Source organism: Leptinotarsa decemlineata, unplaced genomic scaffold (assembly GCF_025532065.1).
Source record: "Leptinotarsa decemlineata unplaced genomic scaffold, Ldec_3_MD MMD2_tig00026282_RagTag_RagTag, whole genome shotgun sequence".
NCBI classification, from domain to species: domain Eukaryota; kingdom Metazoa; phylum Arthropoda; class Insecta; order Coleoptera; family Chrysomelidae; genus Leptinotarsa; species Leptinotarsa decemlineata.
This window is the reverse complement of record NW_027412668.1, coordinates 3,374,398-3,393,883: the sequence shown is the minus strand read 5'-3', so window position 1 is coordinate 3,393,883 and position 19,486 is coordinate 3,374,398. Positions and strand designations below refer to the sequence as shown.

At 33.6% G+C, this 19,486-nt stretch overlaps 1 protein-coding gene across 1 annotated transcript in view; it reads left to right on the top strand.

Moving 5' to 3' along the window:
• The window catches only part of LOC111508223 (kinetochore-associated protein 1), a 38,220-nt gene extending 23,068 nt beyond the window's left edge, over nucleotides 1-15,152 (top strand). Inside the window, 12 exon segments of the mRNA XM_074179621.1 lie at nucleotides 1,099-1,464; nucleotides 1,688-1,847; nucleotides 5,435-5,535; nucleotides 5,594-5,762; nucleotides 5,821-6,004; nucleotides 6,060-6,251; nucleotides 10,944-11,169; nucleotides 11,284-11,433; nucleotides 11,436-11,447; nucleotides 14,733-14,861; nucleotides 14,913-14,987; nucleotides 15,041-15,152. Of these exon segments, the coding sequence (XP_074035722.1) occupies nucleotides 1,099-1,464; nucleotides 1,688-1,847; nucleotides 5,435-5,535; nucleotides 5,594-5,762; nucleotides 5,821-6,004; nucleotides 6,060-6,251; nucleotides 10,944-11,169; nucleotides 11,284-11,433; nucleotides 11,436-11,447; nucleotides 14,733-14,861; nucleotides 14,913-14,987; nucleotides 15,041-15,082 (1,806 nt within the window). The 3' untranslated portion in view covers nucleotides 15,083-15,152.
• The last annotated feature ends 4,334 nt before the right edge of the window (nucleotides 15,153-19,486 follow it).

Here is a 19,486-nt window from a genome sequence, read left to right as displayed (position 1 = left end):
TCGTTAGTCTCAAGTACTGAATGTATCTGGCCTATTGTAAGTAAAGACAAATATTCAGTTCTATGCCGTGTTGCCTTGAAAGTGAAAGCATTATTCAGTTCAACCTATTTGTGTGAATCTTCTTTTTCCAATATGAAGTTTATTAAGAACAAATATCGCAATCGACTTACAGATGAACATTTGGATAATTGTATTCGAATGGCTGCATCAAATTATACTGCAAACATTAAAAAAATTATCGATGAGTCTGAGTGTCAGCCTTCTCATTGAACGTCCTTTTTTATTTTTCAATGTTAATGTTCATGATAGTGCGTTACTTTTTTGTTGTTTTATTATTAACTATTTTTAAATCATACGTGACATGCCGTTGTGGCTGGATAAAAGTTTGTGTTTATTTTTCAAACACCTTCGTTTGATAGGTAGGAATGTAGCTATGAACAAGTACTTACTAGTAATATCAGTTATTTTGTTATTAGTTTATTATTAGTATCTATGTATTATGTATTACCAGTTAAATAGTAAAATAAATACATATAATGATGAATTAACTGTGGATTATTTCATTTACGTTGCGTTACGTGGCTTCCGTGTGGGTAGCTCGCTGTTTATTCCAAAATTAACAAAGTAGCTCAACACATTGAAGAGGTTGGCGACCACTGATCTAGATGAATATTATTATGGAACTTTGCTGTGATTTAATATATGTGTTTTTTTGTTGTATACTTTAAATTATATTTTATACCGTGATATATCTATTTTATTGCCATGACATGTGAACTTTTGTTCAAATTGTGTATATTTGTTTTTTACATTTTTTGAAAGGGACTATACAAACTATTTTGCCTACAAACGTTGTTAAATTTTATTTTTCATTGTTATATTTTATCTATTAGATATGTGAACTTAGTTTTGCTCAAATAGTGTTTCTGGGTATTTGTGTTTTTGAATTGTTTCTTTTCTTTTATTCTTTGAAGTGCTATACATACCAGTTTTTTTAACAAGCTTTGTCAAAAATACTATATTTTCTTGGACAATAAAATATATGTCTATTTATCTACTAATATTATAAGCTTCAGAATTGTAATTCGTTTCTTTTAGGCTAATTTCTACCACTATGAAGTGTTCATCTGCGCCTATAGAATACTCGAGAACAACACCCAAAGCTCGGTGTCTAGAAGCACCGACATTAACCTGCTGTTGTTCTTGAAAACATATTCGAGGTTCAGCGTTCCCAGTCAACGTGAAAGAGAGGAGTGGTACACCATGTTTCCTGATAATCAGTCCCTGGACGCTCTGTCAGAATTCAGGCTCCCTTTTTCTCAGTTACTGTTCACATCGGATATATGGAGCATTCTCAGGCCGGAAATCAGTTTGAAATCGTACAAGTTTTGGTTTGATGGGAGTAATATTTTGAGGAAAAACTTGAAGATCGATGACATTTGCGTGTACGCTGTGAAGCAAGTTGTAAGTATCTGTTGCTACCGTATGAAACTTCAATTGATGTGGATAAATAGTGTGTTTTCTGTACAGTTTTGAATCGGCTCAGTTTGATTTTTGTAACTTTATTGTATATCAATCAGTGAGAAAACAGTAAAGGCCCAACCTGTCTGGTATCATCTTGATACATTTTTGATTGAAATTAGTATATTATGTTGTGAACGAAAAGATAAATTTTATTCACGTTTAGGTTTCAAGCAGAGTGTTGGAAGAAACCTCAACCCAGGATTGGACGTTGCACCCCAATTTCGAGGACCTGCTTCAGCAGGTAGACGAATGCGTTGGGCATATATCCAATTTGGAACGAGCTACCTCAGTGGTTTATCATCTGATGAACAATACGCCTAATGGTGCGTACTGATATTGAATTGCATGAGAATTATCATGTTTACCGAAAAAATAATAATAATAATAATAATAATCGTCTTTATTATTTCTACATTCAAAAGAATACAATAAATATTAGAAATCAAGGTTCATATATGGAAATGAAGGACGAAGTTTATTTTCTGTTGTGTAAACATGACAAAAAATATTCTTCCACTTAACTCCAAAAAACCTGTGTAATGGTACAAGAAAAAAAAGAACATATTTCTCTAAAAACTATAAAAATGAAAAAAAAATCATTCTTATAAAATTTGAGATTCAAGACGTTCTTTGTAAAATTGTCTCAATTTGTGAGCATTTTAATTAGTCTGGTTCACATGTACTCGATTTAGCTCTTTTTGGTGACATTTTTCAGCCCTGTCCAAAAATTACGACCAAGGTGTCATTCGATTCGTATTTTTGCCTAGAAAGTTTAAGGAAAGGTCCGAAAACGCGCCGATGAAAATTACAAAAGTTATAAACAATTAAGTGAAAAAAAAATGGGGCTTTAGTTTATTCTTATTATCTCGGAAAATTTTCAAAATTTTGGAAAAAAAGATCAATGAATTTGCGTAAAAAAAGTCCCGACTACCGAAACTGTATCTCGATTATTTATAATTTTAACATAGCCCTGAAAATAGGGTCAAAAGCGGGTAGTCTGGTTTCCGCGCGCCTTTCGTCACTCTGACATAAAAACAAAAAAAAATATTTAAACAGGTTAAATGTAAATATTAAGGAATGAAAAAAATCATGTAATGTTGGGATACATCAATAAACAATAATCCACAGTCAAAAAATTTGAAAGTTAATATAAAAATCCCTATAATTATTAAACTAAGGCCCTGGAATTTTTTTCTTTTGGTGAAGTTATCCTTAATAGGTAAAAAAATAGATTACCGTTGCCAAAATAAAAAAATTGTTATTTTCTATTTTTTTATTAACAATTGAAAATTATAATTTTATAAAAAATACATTAAATTTTTTTTAAATTTTTTCTTGTTTCAATGTCTCATGGCTAAAAACTAATTAATAATATTTTTTAAAAATTGTTTACAGCTATTGTTAATACATTTATTATAAACAAATACATTGTTTATAAGCAATTCGAATTTTTTTTTGCATTATATTAATTGAAAAAAAATCATGATTTTTAGAAAAAAAATGGTTTCTTAAAAAAATTTCTTTGTTGCTAAAAAATGCGTTTGTTAATTAACAACAATCGTTTTTTGCAACTAAATATTAAAATTAAGGAACCGTTTTTCTTTAAAAATCAAAATTCTATTGTTCTTTAAGGTTTTGAAAAAACTTTTTTTAATTCTTTTTTTAATTAATTTTTAATTTAATATAACTTTTGTAATTTTTATCGGCGCGTTTTCGGACCTTTCCTTAAACTTTCTAGGCAAAAATACGAATCGAATGACAGAACCGGATTGCACAGAGAATATATTTAGTAGCCAAATGACCGTCTAAAATATTCCGTCAGTAGGCCTTTATTTCGAATATTCAGATTATATGCATCTGTACGGTAAGTTATTTTCTTATGTAAGTATAAGAGGGAACTTGTTTTATAATTATTTTATAGTAGAGAACAACAGCATGACTTTTTCTTCTATTATCCATTTTCAACCACCTGATTTCTTCCAATTTATGAGCAATTGCTCAGATTGGTTATACTGGCAATGCCGCCATACTTTGTCTACAAAGTGCTGAAGGTGGTGACATTCTTTCTGATAATTTTGCTATATGCAACCTTTTCAGGGACTATTTCTCAACTGTCAGTAGTAGCATATCCAAACCTGACACTAAAAATATCAATTGTATGTCATCTGCTCTTCAAAGTATTTATTTATATCCAACAACTAAAATGGAAATTGAACAAGTCATCAAAAAAGTTTGTAAGAAAAAATCGTCCGGTATTAATGAAATTCCTGGTCATGTTATTAAAAAGGTTGCCAATGTGATTTCTGAGCCTTAGTCAGTTTTCTGATTATTTTCTTCTAGTCAGAGTGCTTATAGAAGGAATAAATCTACAGTTGGTGCAATTGATCAGCTCATTAAACATGCGCTGGAAATCTTGGAAAACAAACAGAAGACTTTGGGATTATTTTTTGATTTTAGCAAAGCCTTTGACCTCGTTGACCATGACATACTGTTACACAAATTGCAGTTTTATGGTATACGCGGCTCTGCATTGAATTGGGTTGGATCTTACCTGACTGATCATAGTCAGCTGGTCTGTGTGAATAGAGTGAATTCTGAAAGAAAATGTATATCACGAGGGTACCTCGAAGTTCTGTTTTGGGACCCCTTCTATTTTTGGTTTTTATAAATGATCTTCCGAAATTTTGTTCAAAAACTTTCATTACTGTTATTTTTGCGGACGATACTAACATCTTAGTATCTGCGAAGTAATTGTTAATTATCAAAGATAATGAAGTAACTGATCAAATTTCTGAGTGGTGAATTATTTTTATATAAAACATGGTTTCTCTTGATGTTCTTAAGCTTTTATACCACAGTTTTATTCAGTCAGTAATTTCCTATGATCTTGAACAGTGGGGCTTATCAGCTAAAGCTGATGAAGTTTTTGTTATTCAGAAAAAGGTAATCAGAATTCTGGCTGATGGTTAAAACAAACAGTCTCTCTTGATGTTCTTAAGCTTTTATACCACAGTTTAATTCAGTCAGTAATTTCCTATGATCTTGAACAGTGGGGCTTATCAGCTAAAGTTGATGAAGTTTTTGTTATTCAGAAAAAGGTAATCAGAATTCTGGCTGATGGTTAAAACAAACAGTCTCTCTTGATGTTCTTAAGCTTTTATACCACAGTTTAATTCAGTCAGTAATTTCCTATGATCTTGAACAGTCGGGCTTATCAGCTAAAGCTGATGAAGTTTTTGTTATTCAGAAAAAGGTAATCAGAATTCTGGCTGGTGCATCTTCAAGTGAACACTGCAGGCCATTATTCATTCCTTATAGTTTATTATTAATGCCTATTTTTTATATCTACCAAACTCGGATATATATAAAAAACAATATTTCAATTATTCCTAGAAATGAGCAAATCCATGAATATTTCACCAGAAATAACTCTCAACTACATCAACCTTATCAAACAGTATCAAAGAATCACCCCATGTATTTTGGGGTTAAACTTAGTGATTTTTCTGTTGCAAAAAGCATATTAATCTGTGGACGAGTTTCTCCTTGAATTCTAATTTGATTATAGCTTATTAACTTTTTTTATTTATGTTTTATTTGTTTTATATTGACTTTTTTCATCTTTTTTTATGTTTATTTGACCTGTTGAATCAGCCAGTATTTTATGATCATGTTATGTTTTTTTGGCTAATGTGATTGTGAAGGAAAACTGATTCGATAAATGTTTGATTGATTGGAAAAATGAGGTTCTATTTGTGTTATATACACATATATCATAATAATAGTATCAAAGTAACAGTATGTAATAGTATCACTGTAACAGAAACAGAATCAAAGTAACAAAACAATTTGATAGGTAATTCAAATGATCATTAATGTTGTAATGCTTCAGTTAAAGTTGTTTTTGCAGGTGCTGATAAGGTGAATGCCGCAAGTTTAAGCTACAAGTATGCCACCAAGTATATTAAAAGCAATCCGGATTCTCTGGACGTAGAAACGGCGTACAAAAAGGTGGAAAAAAAGAACCTCTTTAACACACCACTATTTTACCTCTCGTGTTTCTTTATAGGTCAAGAACAAATACTATGGATATTCTGCCATGCACATTTTACACAAGTTCAATTTAGCTGACGACAAGTACTTAAATCTGGTGACCCAGCCGGACACGCTGGTGGAAAATCTCTACATGGACCCGAGGATTATAAAGCAAGCCCAGTCAGTAAATTTGGGATATCCAGGTATTTCTTGTGTCTTCTACGTGTTGAAAAAATTCTTTATGGACTGGTTTATTTTCAGATATAAATAGAGCTGTAGATTCCTTAGCGGAGTTATTCGCACTGAAAATAACGAAGATGAGGATCAGCCTTCTCAATCAGTGGCTGAGCAATTCGTCAGTTCTTGACTTGGATACAACGTCGGTATTTCTTCCGAATATGTCTACGCAAGTGAAAAACTTCGATGGCGACGATAATTTGAAAAGGTGAGATAGTTTTAAGGGTTTACTTATCAGGTAAATCAAGATTTATCATTTACAGAGCGATCTATGTTTGTGGAAGTGGAGACCTAGAAACGTGGCAGACTTACTTGCTGACTGTCGGGCTATTTGAGGACAAAAACGATGAACAGAAAAGCCTCTCGTTCAAAGCGAAGGCTCTGAAGTGTTTCTGCGCTATAACTGACAAAGAAAAGATTGCAGAGTTGACGAAAATCAGCTATCTGGAATTTTTGTGAGTAATAACATCTGTAGCTTCCCTGTAACATATAAAATGATACTTTTTATTTGTTATTTTTTGCTTTTGCACAACGAAAAATATCTGTTTTTGGATCGGATTGTCACGTGTGATGAAAAGTGGATCCTCTACAACAGGAGACGTTCAGGACAGTTTTCGAACACCGATGAGCCATCCAGACGCTTCCCAAAGCCAAAACCCACCAAAAAAACTACCATGGTTACTGTATGGTGGTCAGCGGTGGGTGCGATTCACTATAACTTTCTGTGACGGGGCCAAACCATCACACCAGAGCCCTATTGGGAGGAAATCAATGATATGTACCGAAAATTGTGTCAGTAGTAGCTGATACTGGTTAAGAGAAGAGGTCTGATCCGGCTCCACAACATCCGTCCCCACGTTTCACAAATCACCGCCCGATAATCAAATGAATTGGGCGTTGAAGTTCTTCCTCACCCAGCATACTCCTGAGACCTCTCGCCAACCAACTACCATCTTTTGAAGCACTTCGATAAGTTTCTCACCGGAAAAACCTTCGCAGATTAGGATCAGGCAAAAACGGCCTTCGTCCACTTCATTGAATCCCGAGCACACAATTTTTATGATAATGGAATTAATCGACTTACGTTGGCAAAAGTACATTGATTCAAATGACGCTCATTTTGATTGAATTGAATAAGTCATTACTGAGATATTACAGTTCAATTAGACAAAACTTTCAAAACAACCTAATAACGGGTGAATTTTCAAGAGGTATAGGATTTGATTTTTAAAAGAACACAAAGGTTTTAAAAAAATTGATGAAATCTTCATTGGAATCGATAGAACGATCAATTTAATTTAATGTTTGAAGATTATTTCATGCAAATATTGTCCGCGGCTCCGCTTTAGATGGCCCATGCGCAACGTCCAATTTTGGCGCACTCTCTCTAACATATCGACCGGTATTTCACGTATAAATGCTTCGATATTGGCTTCCAGAGCGTCAGTCGTTGCTGGCTGCTGCCCAACCGTGAGATAAACTGTTCACCGAAGGCGGCTCTTGATTGGGTCATTGTTTCGCGTGCTGTGTGGCATGTGGCACCGTCTTGTTGAAACCACATGTCAGGCATGTCCAATTCTTCCACTTTGGGCAACAAAAAGTCGTCAATCATCACACGGTAGCGCTCGCCATTCACAGTAGCGTTCCGGCCATTGTCGTCTTTGAAGAAGTACGGCCCGATCCATAATCCACACCAAACAGTAACTTTTTCGGGATGCATCGGCAATTTTGCTTGTTGACGTATTCATTCAACTAGAAATGAGCCTCGTCGCTGAACACAATTTTTAATAAAAATGTGGATCTTCCTCCAACTTTGCCAGCGCTCATTCACCAAATGTTAGACGTTGTGGGAGGTTGTGTGGCTTCAATTCTTGCAGCAGCTGTATCTCATAAGGTTTTACACCCAAATCCTTTCGCGAAATTTTTCACGTAGTGGAGTAACAAAGGCCCAGTTGCTGCGAACGGCGGCGAATCGACATTTCACGGTCATCACGAACACTGGCGGATGCAGCCGCAATATTTTCTTAGGTCCTCACTCTACGTATGCCTGTTGGTGGTTTAATGTCCAATAATGTAAACTGAGTTCGAATGTTAGTCACAAGATTCCGAATAGCTCCCTCAGTAGGCCGACGAAACTGCCCATAAATTGAAAGAAGTGCACGATGCACTTTCTGCACCGAGCATGAATATTGATAATAATATTCAATAATTTGCAAGCGTTGTTCATTCGTCGATTCATGGTTAAATTATAGACCAAACTGAACAAGTTTGACAATGATACAAAACACGATTCTCCCGTGATCTGTCAAAAACAGTGTTGCCAAAAAGATAGTAGCAAAAAAATCACTCAATATTTGTCATAAACTGGTTTTCTTGTGTTTTTGTTTGCTGTAGATATGCCCTATGAATGATTATTACTACGCCTTACCTTGTGTTTGGTTCAAGCTTGCACTATAGTAAAACCAATAATGATTGAGAGTAAAGCGCGTTGTCATATCTAAATTTTACGTTACCAATTTATAGCAGAATCAAAATATAGTAAGCAGTAGAGTTGTAGGTTGTGGCAAATTATAGATAATACACAATACTAGTACGATTAAAAGGTATTATTTATGACAAAAATTAGTAATGAGCTTGTAATGAGTAATACTTATACATTTTCTGATTACTGATCGGTTAAAATTCATTATTTTCTGTATAGTGTTAGATATTTATTACAACTAGGCAGCGCTGTACGCAACGATATTTCTGTCTTTGTCACTTTACCGTAACTTTCATCTCATCGTTGCAGTCCTCACTAATGTACTTGCAGTCATAAGCGTATCATTGGTTTGTGAATTATACAGCGTGAATTGTACGTTTTACAGTTAAGTTAGTCAGCAATCGACGTGTTGTGATAACAATTGGTGAAAATAATAGTGCTAATAAGTGTTTAAGCGTTACATAATTATATTTCTACACCGTTTTCAAACTACTCAAAAAATGGGAGACATGGTCGGGCGTTCCATGTCGAAAAAGGTAAAACGGTCGGAGTCTCGGTCAGTAAGAGAAAAACAAATTGTACTGCGAGTATTTCACTGTCTTGAAAGAGATCATCAGCCACCAAAAGATGACTTTGTGCATATGTGCTGTAATTCTACGTGTGTACCTCCGAATAACCAACTGGGCATTTCTACATCATTAAGTTCCACAATTACAAAAGATAAATTAGTTGATATGTGCTCTGATTATACCAGTGTACCAAAATCATTGATTTACAAAATACTAAGAGAAGCAGAAATTCATGGGGACGTACAAACGCCAACTAGTAGCGGACGAAAAAAAATCACAGTTGATGAAGATGCCAAAACCAGTATACGCAGAACTATTCACAGTTTCTTTTTCAGAAATGAGCTGCCCACACTACAAACAGTTCTGGAGGCACTTAGCGATCATGAATTGGTCCCAAAAATGAGTAAAGAAACTTTTAGGAAACTTGTACACGAAATGAAATTTACGTACGGAAAAGTTGACAGGAAAAGCATTCTCATTGAACGTCAAGAAATAATAGCATGGAGAAGAAACTATCTAAGAAAAATTGACGAATTTCGGAAGCTCAAAAAAAAATTGTACTTCATGGACGAGACATGGGTTAACCAAGGACATACGGTCAAAAAAATATGGCAGGATGGTAATATAACAAGTGGTAATATAACAAGCCTTTAATGAAGGTTTGTCAGTTGGGTTAAAACAGCCATCTGGAAAAGGTAGTCGTCTGATAGTTACGCATATAGAAAGCGACAGTGGATTTTTACCAAATGGTGAATTAATATTTAAATCTAAGAAAACAGGCGACTATCATGAAGAGATGAATGCGGAGGTGTTTGAAAAATTGTTTGAAGGCATCATTCAACTTGTGGAACCTGGGTCTGTCATCGTCATGGACAATGCCCCATACCATGTCGACATTTAGAACCATTACCGAAACAATCATGGAAAAAAGCAGCAATTCAAGAATGGTTAATTAATAAGAACATCCAATATAACAAAGATAGTTTAAAGGCAGAACTACTTCAGCTAACAAAATTACACACAGACAAATATAAAAAATTCGCAGTGGATGAAAAGTCGTGGAATTACAGTTTTAAGGTTACCACCATACCACTGCGAATTAAACCCAATAGAATTAATCTGGGCGCCAGTAAAAGGATATGTGGCAGTATATATAAAGGATATATTACAGTTTTAAGGTTACCACCATACCACTGCGAATTAAACCCAATAGAATTAATCTGGGCGCAAGTAAAAGGATATGTGGCAGTATATATAAAGGATATATTACAGTTTTAAGGTTACCACCATACCACTGCGAATTAAACCCAATAGAATTAATCTGGGCGCAAGTAAAAGGATATGTGGCACGAGAAAACAGAACATTTAAATTAGTGGACGTGCAACATCACCTACAAGAAGCTATTCGAACTGTTTCTGCAGAAGACTGGAAGAAATGCATGCAGCATTTTTTTAAAGAGGACCAAAAATGTGGGACGTAGACAACCGTATTGAACACAATATTGAACCAATCATAATTCACTTTGATGATGGTGTTAGCAACAGTGACGAATCTGAGGTTGAAGATTGGACGAAAATTTGTACATTTACATTTATATTATATTCTATTATCAAAAATTTGTAATTTGTATTTTCTAGTACCCCTGACGATGAGTTTAAGTTACTCGAAAGCTTGAGAATAGTTATAAAGAGTTCACTTATCAATTGCTGCAACCCAATAGTGAAAAAAAGTTATATATATATATATATATAATATATATATATATATATATATATATATATACATATATATATATTTATTTATTTGGTACCTACTATAATTACCACGATTATTACTCCGTTTTCATAAGGCCCATCTAATGACTACAACGATTAGGTAAATTACGATATTGCAAAGTTTTAATGAAATAAATAAAAAATGTGTATGAATATTTTAACTAATTGTACTAAGAATTTTTCTTTCATTCTTAACCCTCTCAAAAATTAATAAGCACGCAGTTGCTGTCAACTGGGTTTACTTCTACTCTCAATCATTATTGGTTTTAGTATAAATGACCAATAAATGCTTGCTAACTTATGATTTTTCTGCTTTTCAGGGATTTCGTTGACAAGCTCACATTGTTGAGTGAGTTGGAGTGCCTCGGAATATCTTTGACCATCGAAACTCTGGATCAGTATAACAAGAAAGAGCTGTTGAAAAGGCTGTCACAGATTGGAAAACCTTTGGCCATCAAGAGCATGGGCTCTATTTGCATGACTTATTTTTTGGACGAGAATCGATATTGGGAATATATCATTAAGAATTCCATTAAACTTAGAATGGTAATAAATTTACGTTGATTTCTTTCACAAATTATGCATTTTCTCTGGTGTGAACCGATTTTATTGTTCAATATTATTTTCTTGTAGTTTTTAATCTTTGTTAACATATTTCAGGTAGAAGAATTGAAAGTTTATGTAGACTATTTGAAAGACAACTGTGATAAGAACTATTTTATCAAGGCCTGGCAGGTCATCATCGAAAATGCGTTCCAGCAAACAAAGTGTTTGACCGATGACGAACTGGAGGAGATGTGTATCAAGAATTTTTGATGATCCAGGTTTGTTTATTAAGTGTTTTGAAATTCGTGACTATTAAAATTCCACCTTGTCCGGTGCTTCATTCGGGTTAGAAGGCCATCATAGTTTGGAACTGCATCCTGACGTTTCGCCAGCACGAGTGACTGGCTTCTTCAGAGGTTTATTAATGTTGATGATTCACCGATGACTGGTGATTTCTAGTTCGTAGGTTGTATTTATGCCGACTCAGGTAGTCCGCCATTCTTGTTGATGTGTTGGTATTGACCAAAGTGACGAATCTATTACCGCTGTACCTGTTAGCCGGTTGTTTTTGGTTACGGTATTAATACTTGACTTATCAATGAGTGACCTGTCGCCTCTAAGAGCCGTAACATTACATTGCGCTTTTGCCACTTTAACATCTTTGAGTATGGGATTTCAAATCCGGTTAAGCGCTACCGCTCTTTTCTGTTGTAGTTCTCCTTATGTTCATGGATTTCTATGGCTTCCTGTACAAACCGACTGTGGTATCCATGATCGGGGGCAAGTAGTTTTACATCTTCAATATCTGTACCCACAGATCTTTTGGTGGCACCGATATAAACACAAAAGCAATCCACTATCAGCTGCGGGGGTATACCGTATACCATGCACATGCGGAAAAGTTTGTTTCGGTACCACCAAAATATCCATGGGTATAAGGCTGAAGTACATGGGAGAAACTATAGATTAGGTCAAATAGACAAATTGGCTTAGTGCTCAGTGAAGGAGATCACACGATAATGTTTGAAGGCGTGAAACTATTTGCCGCCGATGCTTAGCAGTAGGATTTCTGACTAGCTACTGTCAACTAAGAAAACACCTCCACAATATGGAGCTAGTGGACACACCTCTATGCAGGATGTCTGAAAAGGAAGATGCAACTGTCAGGCATGTCTTATGCGAGTGTCCGGAGTTATGGCCTACACCTGCCGATATAAAGGAGATGTCTCCTAGTGACCGGTTAACCTTCCTGGAAAGGACAGAATGGACCATGACGTAGGAGGACAACTCCTCGGGAGGATGTACAATGGGTCACATATGGCCTAAGTGCTGTGAACCTACACTCACCGTCCCTACTCTACAGATACAGATTCTTGCCCCCGATCATGGATACCACAGTCGGCTTGTACAGGAAGCCATAGAAATCCATAAACATATGGTTAGCATCTAATTTGAATCATCTTATTGCAAACCCAAATGTTCACAGAAGTGGTATTGTGCGCCCAAATACTCACAAAAGTTTTATTTTTATTATATAGACCAAGTATTCTATATAAAAATGTGTTTTTGCAGTGACTGACAAATGCTTAAGTTATAGTTTTTTATTTGACAATCAACTACCGTTTTCTCAAAATGCAACAACAACAAAGGAATCGAAACAGATGAAATTAAACCAACGAAAAACAAAGTAATTATAAATATTTTTCTTCCGCAACATGTATATTTATAAGAAAAAAAAAAAAGAAAAAATATTTATATTGAAAGAATTACATTTTTAGGAGTGATCATGTTTTGGGAAAGAAAGTTTTTTGCTTTCTTACTACTCCATCTAATTATTATATATTTACAAATGAAGTACTTCAAATGAGGTGATTCAGAGATTGTTACAATTTATAGACTCTTTACTTTTTTATAAGTCTGAACATGTTTATGAAGAAATTGATTTAGAATTATAACCTCTCGCTTAGAACGAATCCAATAACAGAGGTAAAATTTAAAATAATGATTAAATAAATTATTTCAATATTAAATATCAGTTAAATATACAGCACATAAGTACATAAATACAAACACATATATACATACATATTTACATACATATTTACATATATATACACACATACATATATACACTTTTAAATTATAATGGTAATTAAAAACAAAAAAAATGTAATATGGAGATCAGAATTTTAATTAAAGGAAGAAAGCAGATACTTTTTCAATTCCGAATTAAATTTTGTTTTTTGATTCATTTTTAGTTTCTCTGGAAGATTATTATATATTTTAACTCCTAAATGAAATATTGATTTCTCCCCAAATTTCCAGTAATATGATTTAACTAGTAGTTTTTTTGCTTGTCTCGTATTATGGTCATGGATAGTATTTATTTGATTGAATTCCAAATTCGAATGTTTGTGATTTTTTCTAACAGAATGAATGCAACAACAAATTTTCAATTGGAAAATAGACTGAATATTTAAAGATCACGTGGTATATATAAATTTGATGTAGGTTCAAAATATGGTAATTTGAATATACATTTTATTATTTTATTTTGCAGTCTCTTGAGAGGATTTATTATTGATAAATTAGCTGTTCCCCAAATTGAAATTAAATTGAAATAATCTTTTCCACACACCAGAACTGTAGCACTTTTTTTGTGTTTCTAAATTCCAGAGAATGTCTTTCTGAATTATTTTTTCACAGTTGTTGGTGAGTCATTAGAATCAAAATTTAGTGTAGAAAGTAGCTTCTGTGTCAAATCGGGATAAACGTGTTTCTTAAGAAGAAAACAACTTCAAAGAAAAATATTGCCCCATTACAATCAATTCCATTTTCGAAGTTGACCATAAAAATTCCAGCTATTGAAGGATCAAACAGGTTTCCCATACATAATTTCCCGATAGATAAGGATATAAATCATGAGTATATCAATTGACTTGTGGTTCTCATTCAAAAATTTTTTACCGGTCAAACAGGTAGAACCCTTCCACAAAGAATAAAAGAACGTAGAAGTAGTTTCTTGAATGTGAAGACAATATCCACATTTGAAAACCATCTTTTGACAGAAAGGCATGAGTTCAACAATGACTATGAAGTATCATATTTGAGGAAGAAAGGTTTGAAACGGAATTTTTGATAATTATTGTAAAACTTTCTTATTAGTCTTATGCTTGAAGACTGGCAGTAAACAAATCTAAAGAAATGAACTTTAAACATTCAAGCCAGTCTCGGATATACCTACACAGTAGGTTGAATCGACTGGCGCCTATCAGAAAACAACTACTCCCGTGGCTAATACCACGAAGGGCGTTGGATTATATCCGATAGGCGTCAGTGCAGGAATCTTCACAGAAAATTTCCTGCATATGCAATAGGCAATACTACTGAAAGGGTCGACCCTTAATTTTGTCGACTAGGGGTGATCACATTACAGTAAACAAATGAATAATTAAACCGTTATTTCCAATAGGATGGGCAACAGATAGAGTGTTGCAGTTCATGTGTGTGGAAAAAGAGTTTTTGTTGGATTGAAGTTGAATGATTTTGATTATTTATTCTAGGCCTGTCCAGTATTATTCTATTTGGATTTCGAGAAGATCATACAGTTGTGCCTAAATTTAAGAAAATTTGAATACGCAGCAGTATTACTCCAGTACTTACCGGAAGATAAGAAGACTGTTTATTCGGAGGTGAGAGATGTCATTATTTTTTGTGCTTCAGATGAAAGTGTCTTGTTTCAGGAAATTCTAAAATGCGAGACTGTTCTCATGGATTTGGAGAATTTGGACAATAAAGGAATATGGGGGATACGAAATGTATGTTGACTTCAATTTTGGTTTATTTTTATAGTTCAAAGTTTTTTTTCTAGATTAAAAAATGGCTGGGAGAGAAGGCTGGCAGGATATGTTAGGAGAATATAATAGAAAGATCTGTACATAAATTTTATTTTTATACTAAATAAACCTAAGAACACTGTTGAATCTCTTTTTGAATAAAATTTCAGGAATTTCCCATTCCAAAGTATTGAATTATAAAAAAAAAACACGTTTTCTTGTTTACTTTGTACTTCAAACATTCGTTATGGAACTGAATCAGATATCATTCATAGGACTGCTACACGTTATAGTATACAGGGCTTTTCATGATAAGCGTTAATTAGCCGTTTCTGACAAACTATTCAACGGATCAACCTGAAAATTTCACAGTATGCATAAATCAATATGACCTACACGCCTAACATATTTCAGACGAAGCGGCGTTGTCGCTTCTACTATAAAGTAGCGGCTTCTTAGATTTTTCAAATGGAACACCCCGTTTATAATGTCATATTATGATTCATTATCACTTTGTCAACAAATTCATATACTATTTCCCTATACCTATCTATTACCGTTTAGAAGATATAAATTAATTTCGATATTTTTTTTACCAAACATGAACTTTTATAAATGCTGATAATCTTGAACTCTCTTGCACTAAAACGATCAAATTGGAAATGGAGTGGAGTGATACTATGAGGATTTTCACTCCGAGTCATATTTTCATTTTCCTCATACAGGGTCTTCAAAAAATGCAGATACTTTTATCTCATGAAAAAATGAGTGGAACTCAATTTTTTCAAATGGAACACCCTGTATATTTCAACATTTTTGAGCTCTACATCCAATTTTAGATTAACTTTGTGCAGATAATACTATTTCTATTTTGAACCGTTTTCGAGATAAACTGTTTCAAACGGAAATTGACGTGGTTTTCTTGCTCGGTTTTTTGAATTCATGACTTATTTTGGATATTCAACATTTTTTTAATACTCAGTAATATTTAATTTGATCCAGTTTTTTAACTGTCTCAGATCAGTCAATTCGAAATTGGTATGTACCTTCCTTAGAAAAAGTTACAATTTGTATACATTGAGGTATTGGTCTCTAACGTACAACAGTATACATTAATATTTTTTAATAGTGTGCTTTGGAAAAATAAATAAACCAATTATTCAACGTCAGACTTTCGTTGGTGGTTTTGACTGATTGTGATAGCTACCAATTATAATAGAATAATGTCAAGATTAGGATACAGTTATGAGGATTTCTTGAATTTATTAATAATTTATGGTGAGTGCAATAGAATTGCAAGTAGAACATGCCGAGTATTTCATGAAAGATATCCACAACTTCCGAAGCCGAATAATAATGTAATAAGTCCACTACTAAAAAACTGTAGGTTGAATGAGAACCTTCCGTCCAAAAATTATTCGTAAGAAGACTAAAGTGGATGATGATGACAATGGTATAACAGTTTTGGGATACTTTCATGCATTTCCAAATGCTTCTCTGCACGAGGCTGAAAGGGAGATAGGTATACCCTACGTGACAATTTGTCGAATTCTTAATAAGCATAAATGGCATCCCTATAAGTTTTACTGTCTTGTAATGAGATCTGATTCTCCTCGTAGAGTGGAATTCTTTGAACGGTAACTTGTCAAAACTCAAGAGGATGAATATTTCCTTGACAATATCATATGGACAGATGAGGCCAAGTTCACAAGAAATGGAGTTTTCAATAGACACAACAGTCATTATTGGGCGCCAGAAAAATCCCCATGTTGTCCGCCAAAGGGGTTTTCAAGAAAGATGGCAATTCAATGTATTTTGTGCCATAAAGAATGAGTCAATTTTTCATATCGAGTTTTATGATGATAATTTGAATGCATCAAAATATGAAGATTTACTGAGGAATGGAATTCAAGTGATTTTAAATAATAGACCAGGAAGAGAACGTGTATGGTACCAAATGGATGGTGCTCCACCCCATAATTCTCATTCAGTCAGCGAAGCTTTAACCGAAATCTTCGAAGACAGATGGATTGGTAATAATGGACCTTTTCGTTGGCCTCCTAGAACACCAAATGGCAGTCCATCAGATTATTTCGTGTGAGGTTTCATTAAAAATATGGTTTACTCTACTCCAATAACAACAACAATGGAAGATATGAAATCGAGAGTTACAACTGCTTTCAATAGTTTGACTCCAGACTTGATCAGAAGTGCTACACATGACAATCTTTTGAAGAGATTACATGTTTGTTTAAGTAGAGGTGGAGGTGTGTTTGAACATATACTGAAATACGCTGACGATTGAATTAACTCATTAATTTATGGGTTTATTATTTTCAGTTCGTGTTTCAGCGTTAATAAAACTATTGTTTGAAGAGAACTTTCATTCGATGGTTGAGGAGTATTTTAATAATTATCTTTTCATTTGTATTATTTGTGACTAATTAAGAAACATCAAACGAAATCTGTTTTACAAAAATGAGTGATGAACAAGGAAACCATGTCAATTTCCGTTTGAAACAGTTTATCTCGAAAACGGTTCAAAATAGAAATAGTATTATCCGCACACAAAGTTAATCTAAAATTGGATGTAGAACTCAAAAATTTTGAAATATACAGGGTGTTCCATTTGAAAAAATTGAGTTCCACTAATTTTTTCATGAGATCAAAGTATCTGCATTTTTTGAAGACCCTGTATGAGGCAAATGAAAATATGACTCGGAGTGAAGATCGTTATAGTATCACACCACTCATTTCAAATTTGATCGTTTTAGTGCAAGAGAGTTCAAGATTATCAGCATTTATAAAAGTTCATGTTTGGTAAAAAAAATATCGAAATTAATTTATATCTTCTAAACGGTAATAGATAGGTATAGGGAAATAGTATATGAATTTGTTGACAAAGTGATAATGAATCATAATATGATATTATGAACGGGGTGTTCCATTTGAAAAATCAAAGAAGCCGCTACTTTATAGTAGAAGCGACAACGCCACTTCCCCTGAAATATTTTAGGCGTGTTAGGTCATATTGACTTATGCATACTGTGGAATTTTCAGGTTGATCTGAATAGTTCCAGAAACGGCTAATTAACGCTCATCATGAAAAGCCCTGTATAAAAGAAAAACTTTCATTTACATGGAACACTGTCATCCTCGCTGCTAGACATCTGATTTTTTGCCGAAAGTCACTTGCCTTATTGGCAAGTGGATATCATTGCAAGATAAAATACTCATGTCATTGATGACACTACGTAATGACATTGATTCGCTCATTTTATTCAATCCCAGACATAGGAATTTTGTTAAATTGAAAGGTGTATATTTTTAAGAGTCATTAACTTTTCGGAAAGCAATGTTTTGGCTTTCTATTTCTTACACAAATTAGGTTTCTACTTCTTTTACTGAAAATAAGAAATGAAGCGATATTAAGTAAAACAATGAAACGAATAATTTTTAGGCTATCGAGACTTTAAATTTTGCATTCATCTATTTCTTCCCATGAAATTTTTCTTTATATGATTAGTTCTTACCTTTTATCTTTGACTCTGCCACCATTATTGCAGTCACTGTTGGTACCTTCATAATCAATCGGAATTTTTAAATAAATTGGTAAATATTACCTACTCAAATTAACTTTTATTTTTCCATACAGAAAATATTTGTAAAGTTCCACTCAATAGTGATATCATATAGAAAATGAAATCTCAAAATACTCATATCTTCCAACCACCTACACCATGTACCAATACTCTGACAGAGATCAAAATGTGTCTAAAGACTATATCGAGGTAAGATACGTACGTATAAAAAATAAATATTTCGAAATAAAATCTCGGATATGAATATTTTGAGATTTTATTACGAAATATTAATTTTCTAGTATAGTATATACGAAGTGACAGCTGGTTTAACGAAAAACAGCTTTTAATAGACGGAAGTCAGTTCGAATGGCATAAAAACTAACTAGTTACCGAATGTCGGCAGTTTCTTTGTTTGGCATTGGCGGCGTGGTATAATTTTTTTCAAATTATTTTATTTTTCATAAACCTACACGGATTTTTTTTATTAGTAGTAAAGAGTAATTTAGCTGTTCGGATTCACTTCGTATAGACTATACCTATGAATCTCTCCTTGATACAGTCATCAGAAACAGTTATATTATTATTTTGAAATATTTTTTTGTAATATATACATTTTATATTTCCGGTCACTGTTGTAACAATTACCGATGTTTTTTACTCGAGTTTGAGAAATTCTATTGTTTATGGCTATTGATATTCGTATTCGAGGAAGACAAAGTTTTCCACTAGATTAAATCACATGTAGGATACCACATACCACACACATAAGTTCCTCTGAGGTCTCTCGATCTAAACGATCATATCAGTTGAATTGGGATGTGGTTGATAGACAGCTATTTTTATATTAACATTTGTGGTGTTCCTTCACTAGATATAATGATAAAATAAAACCATTCA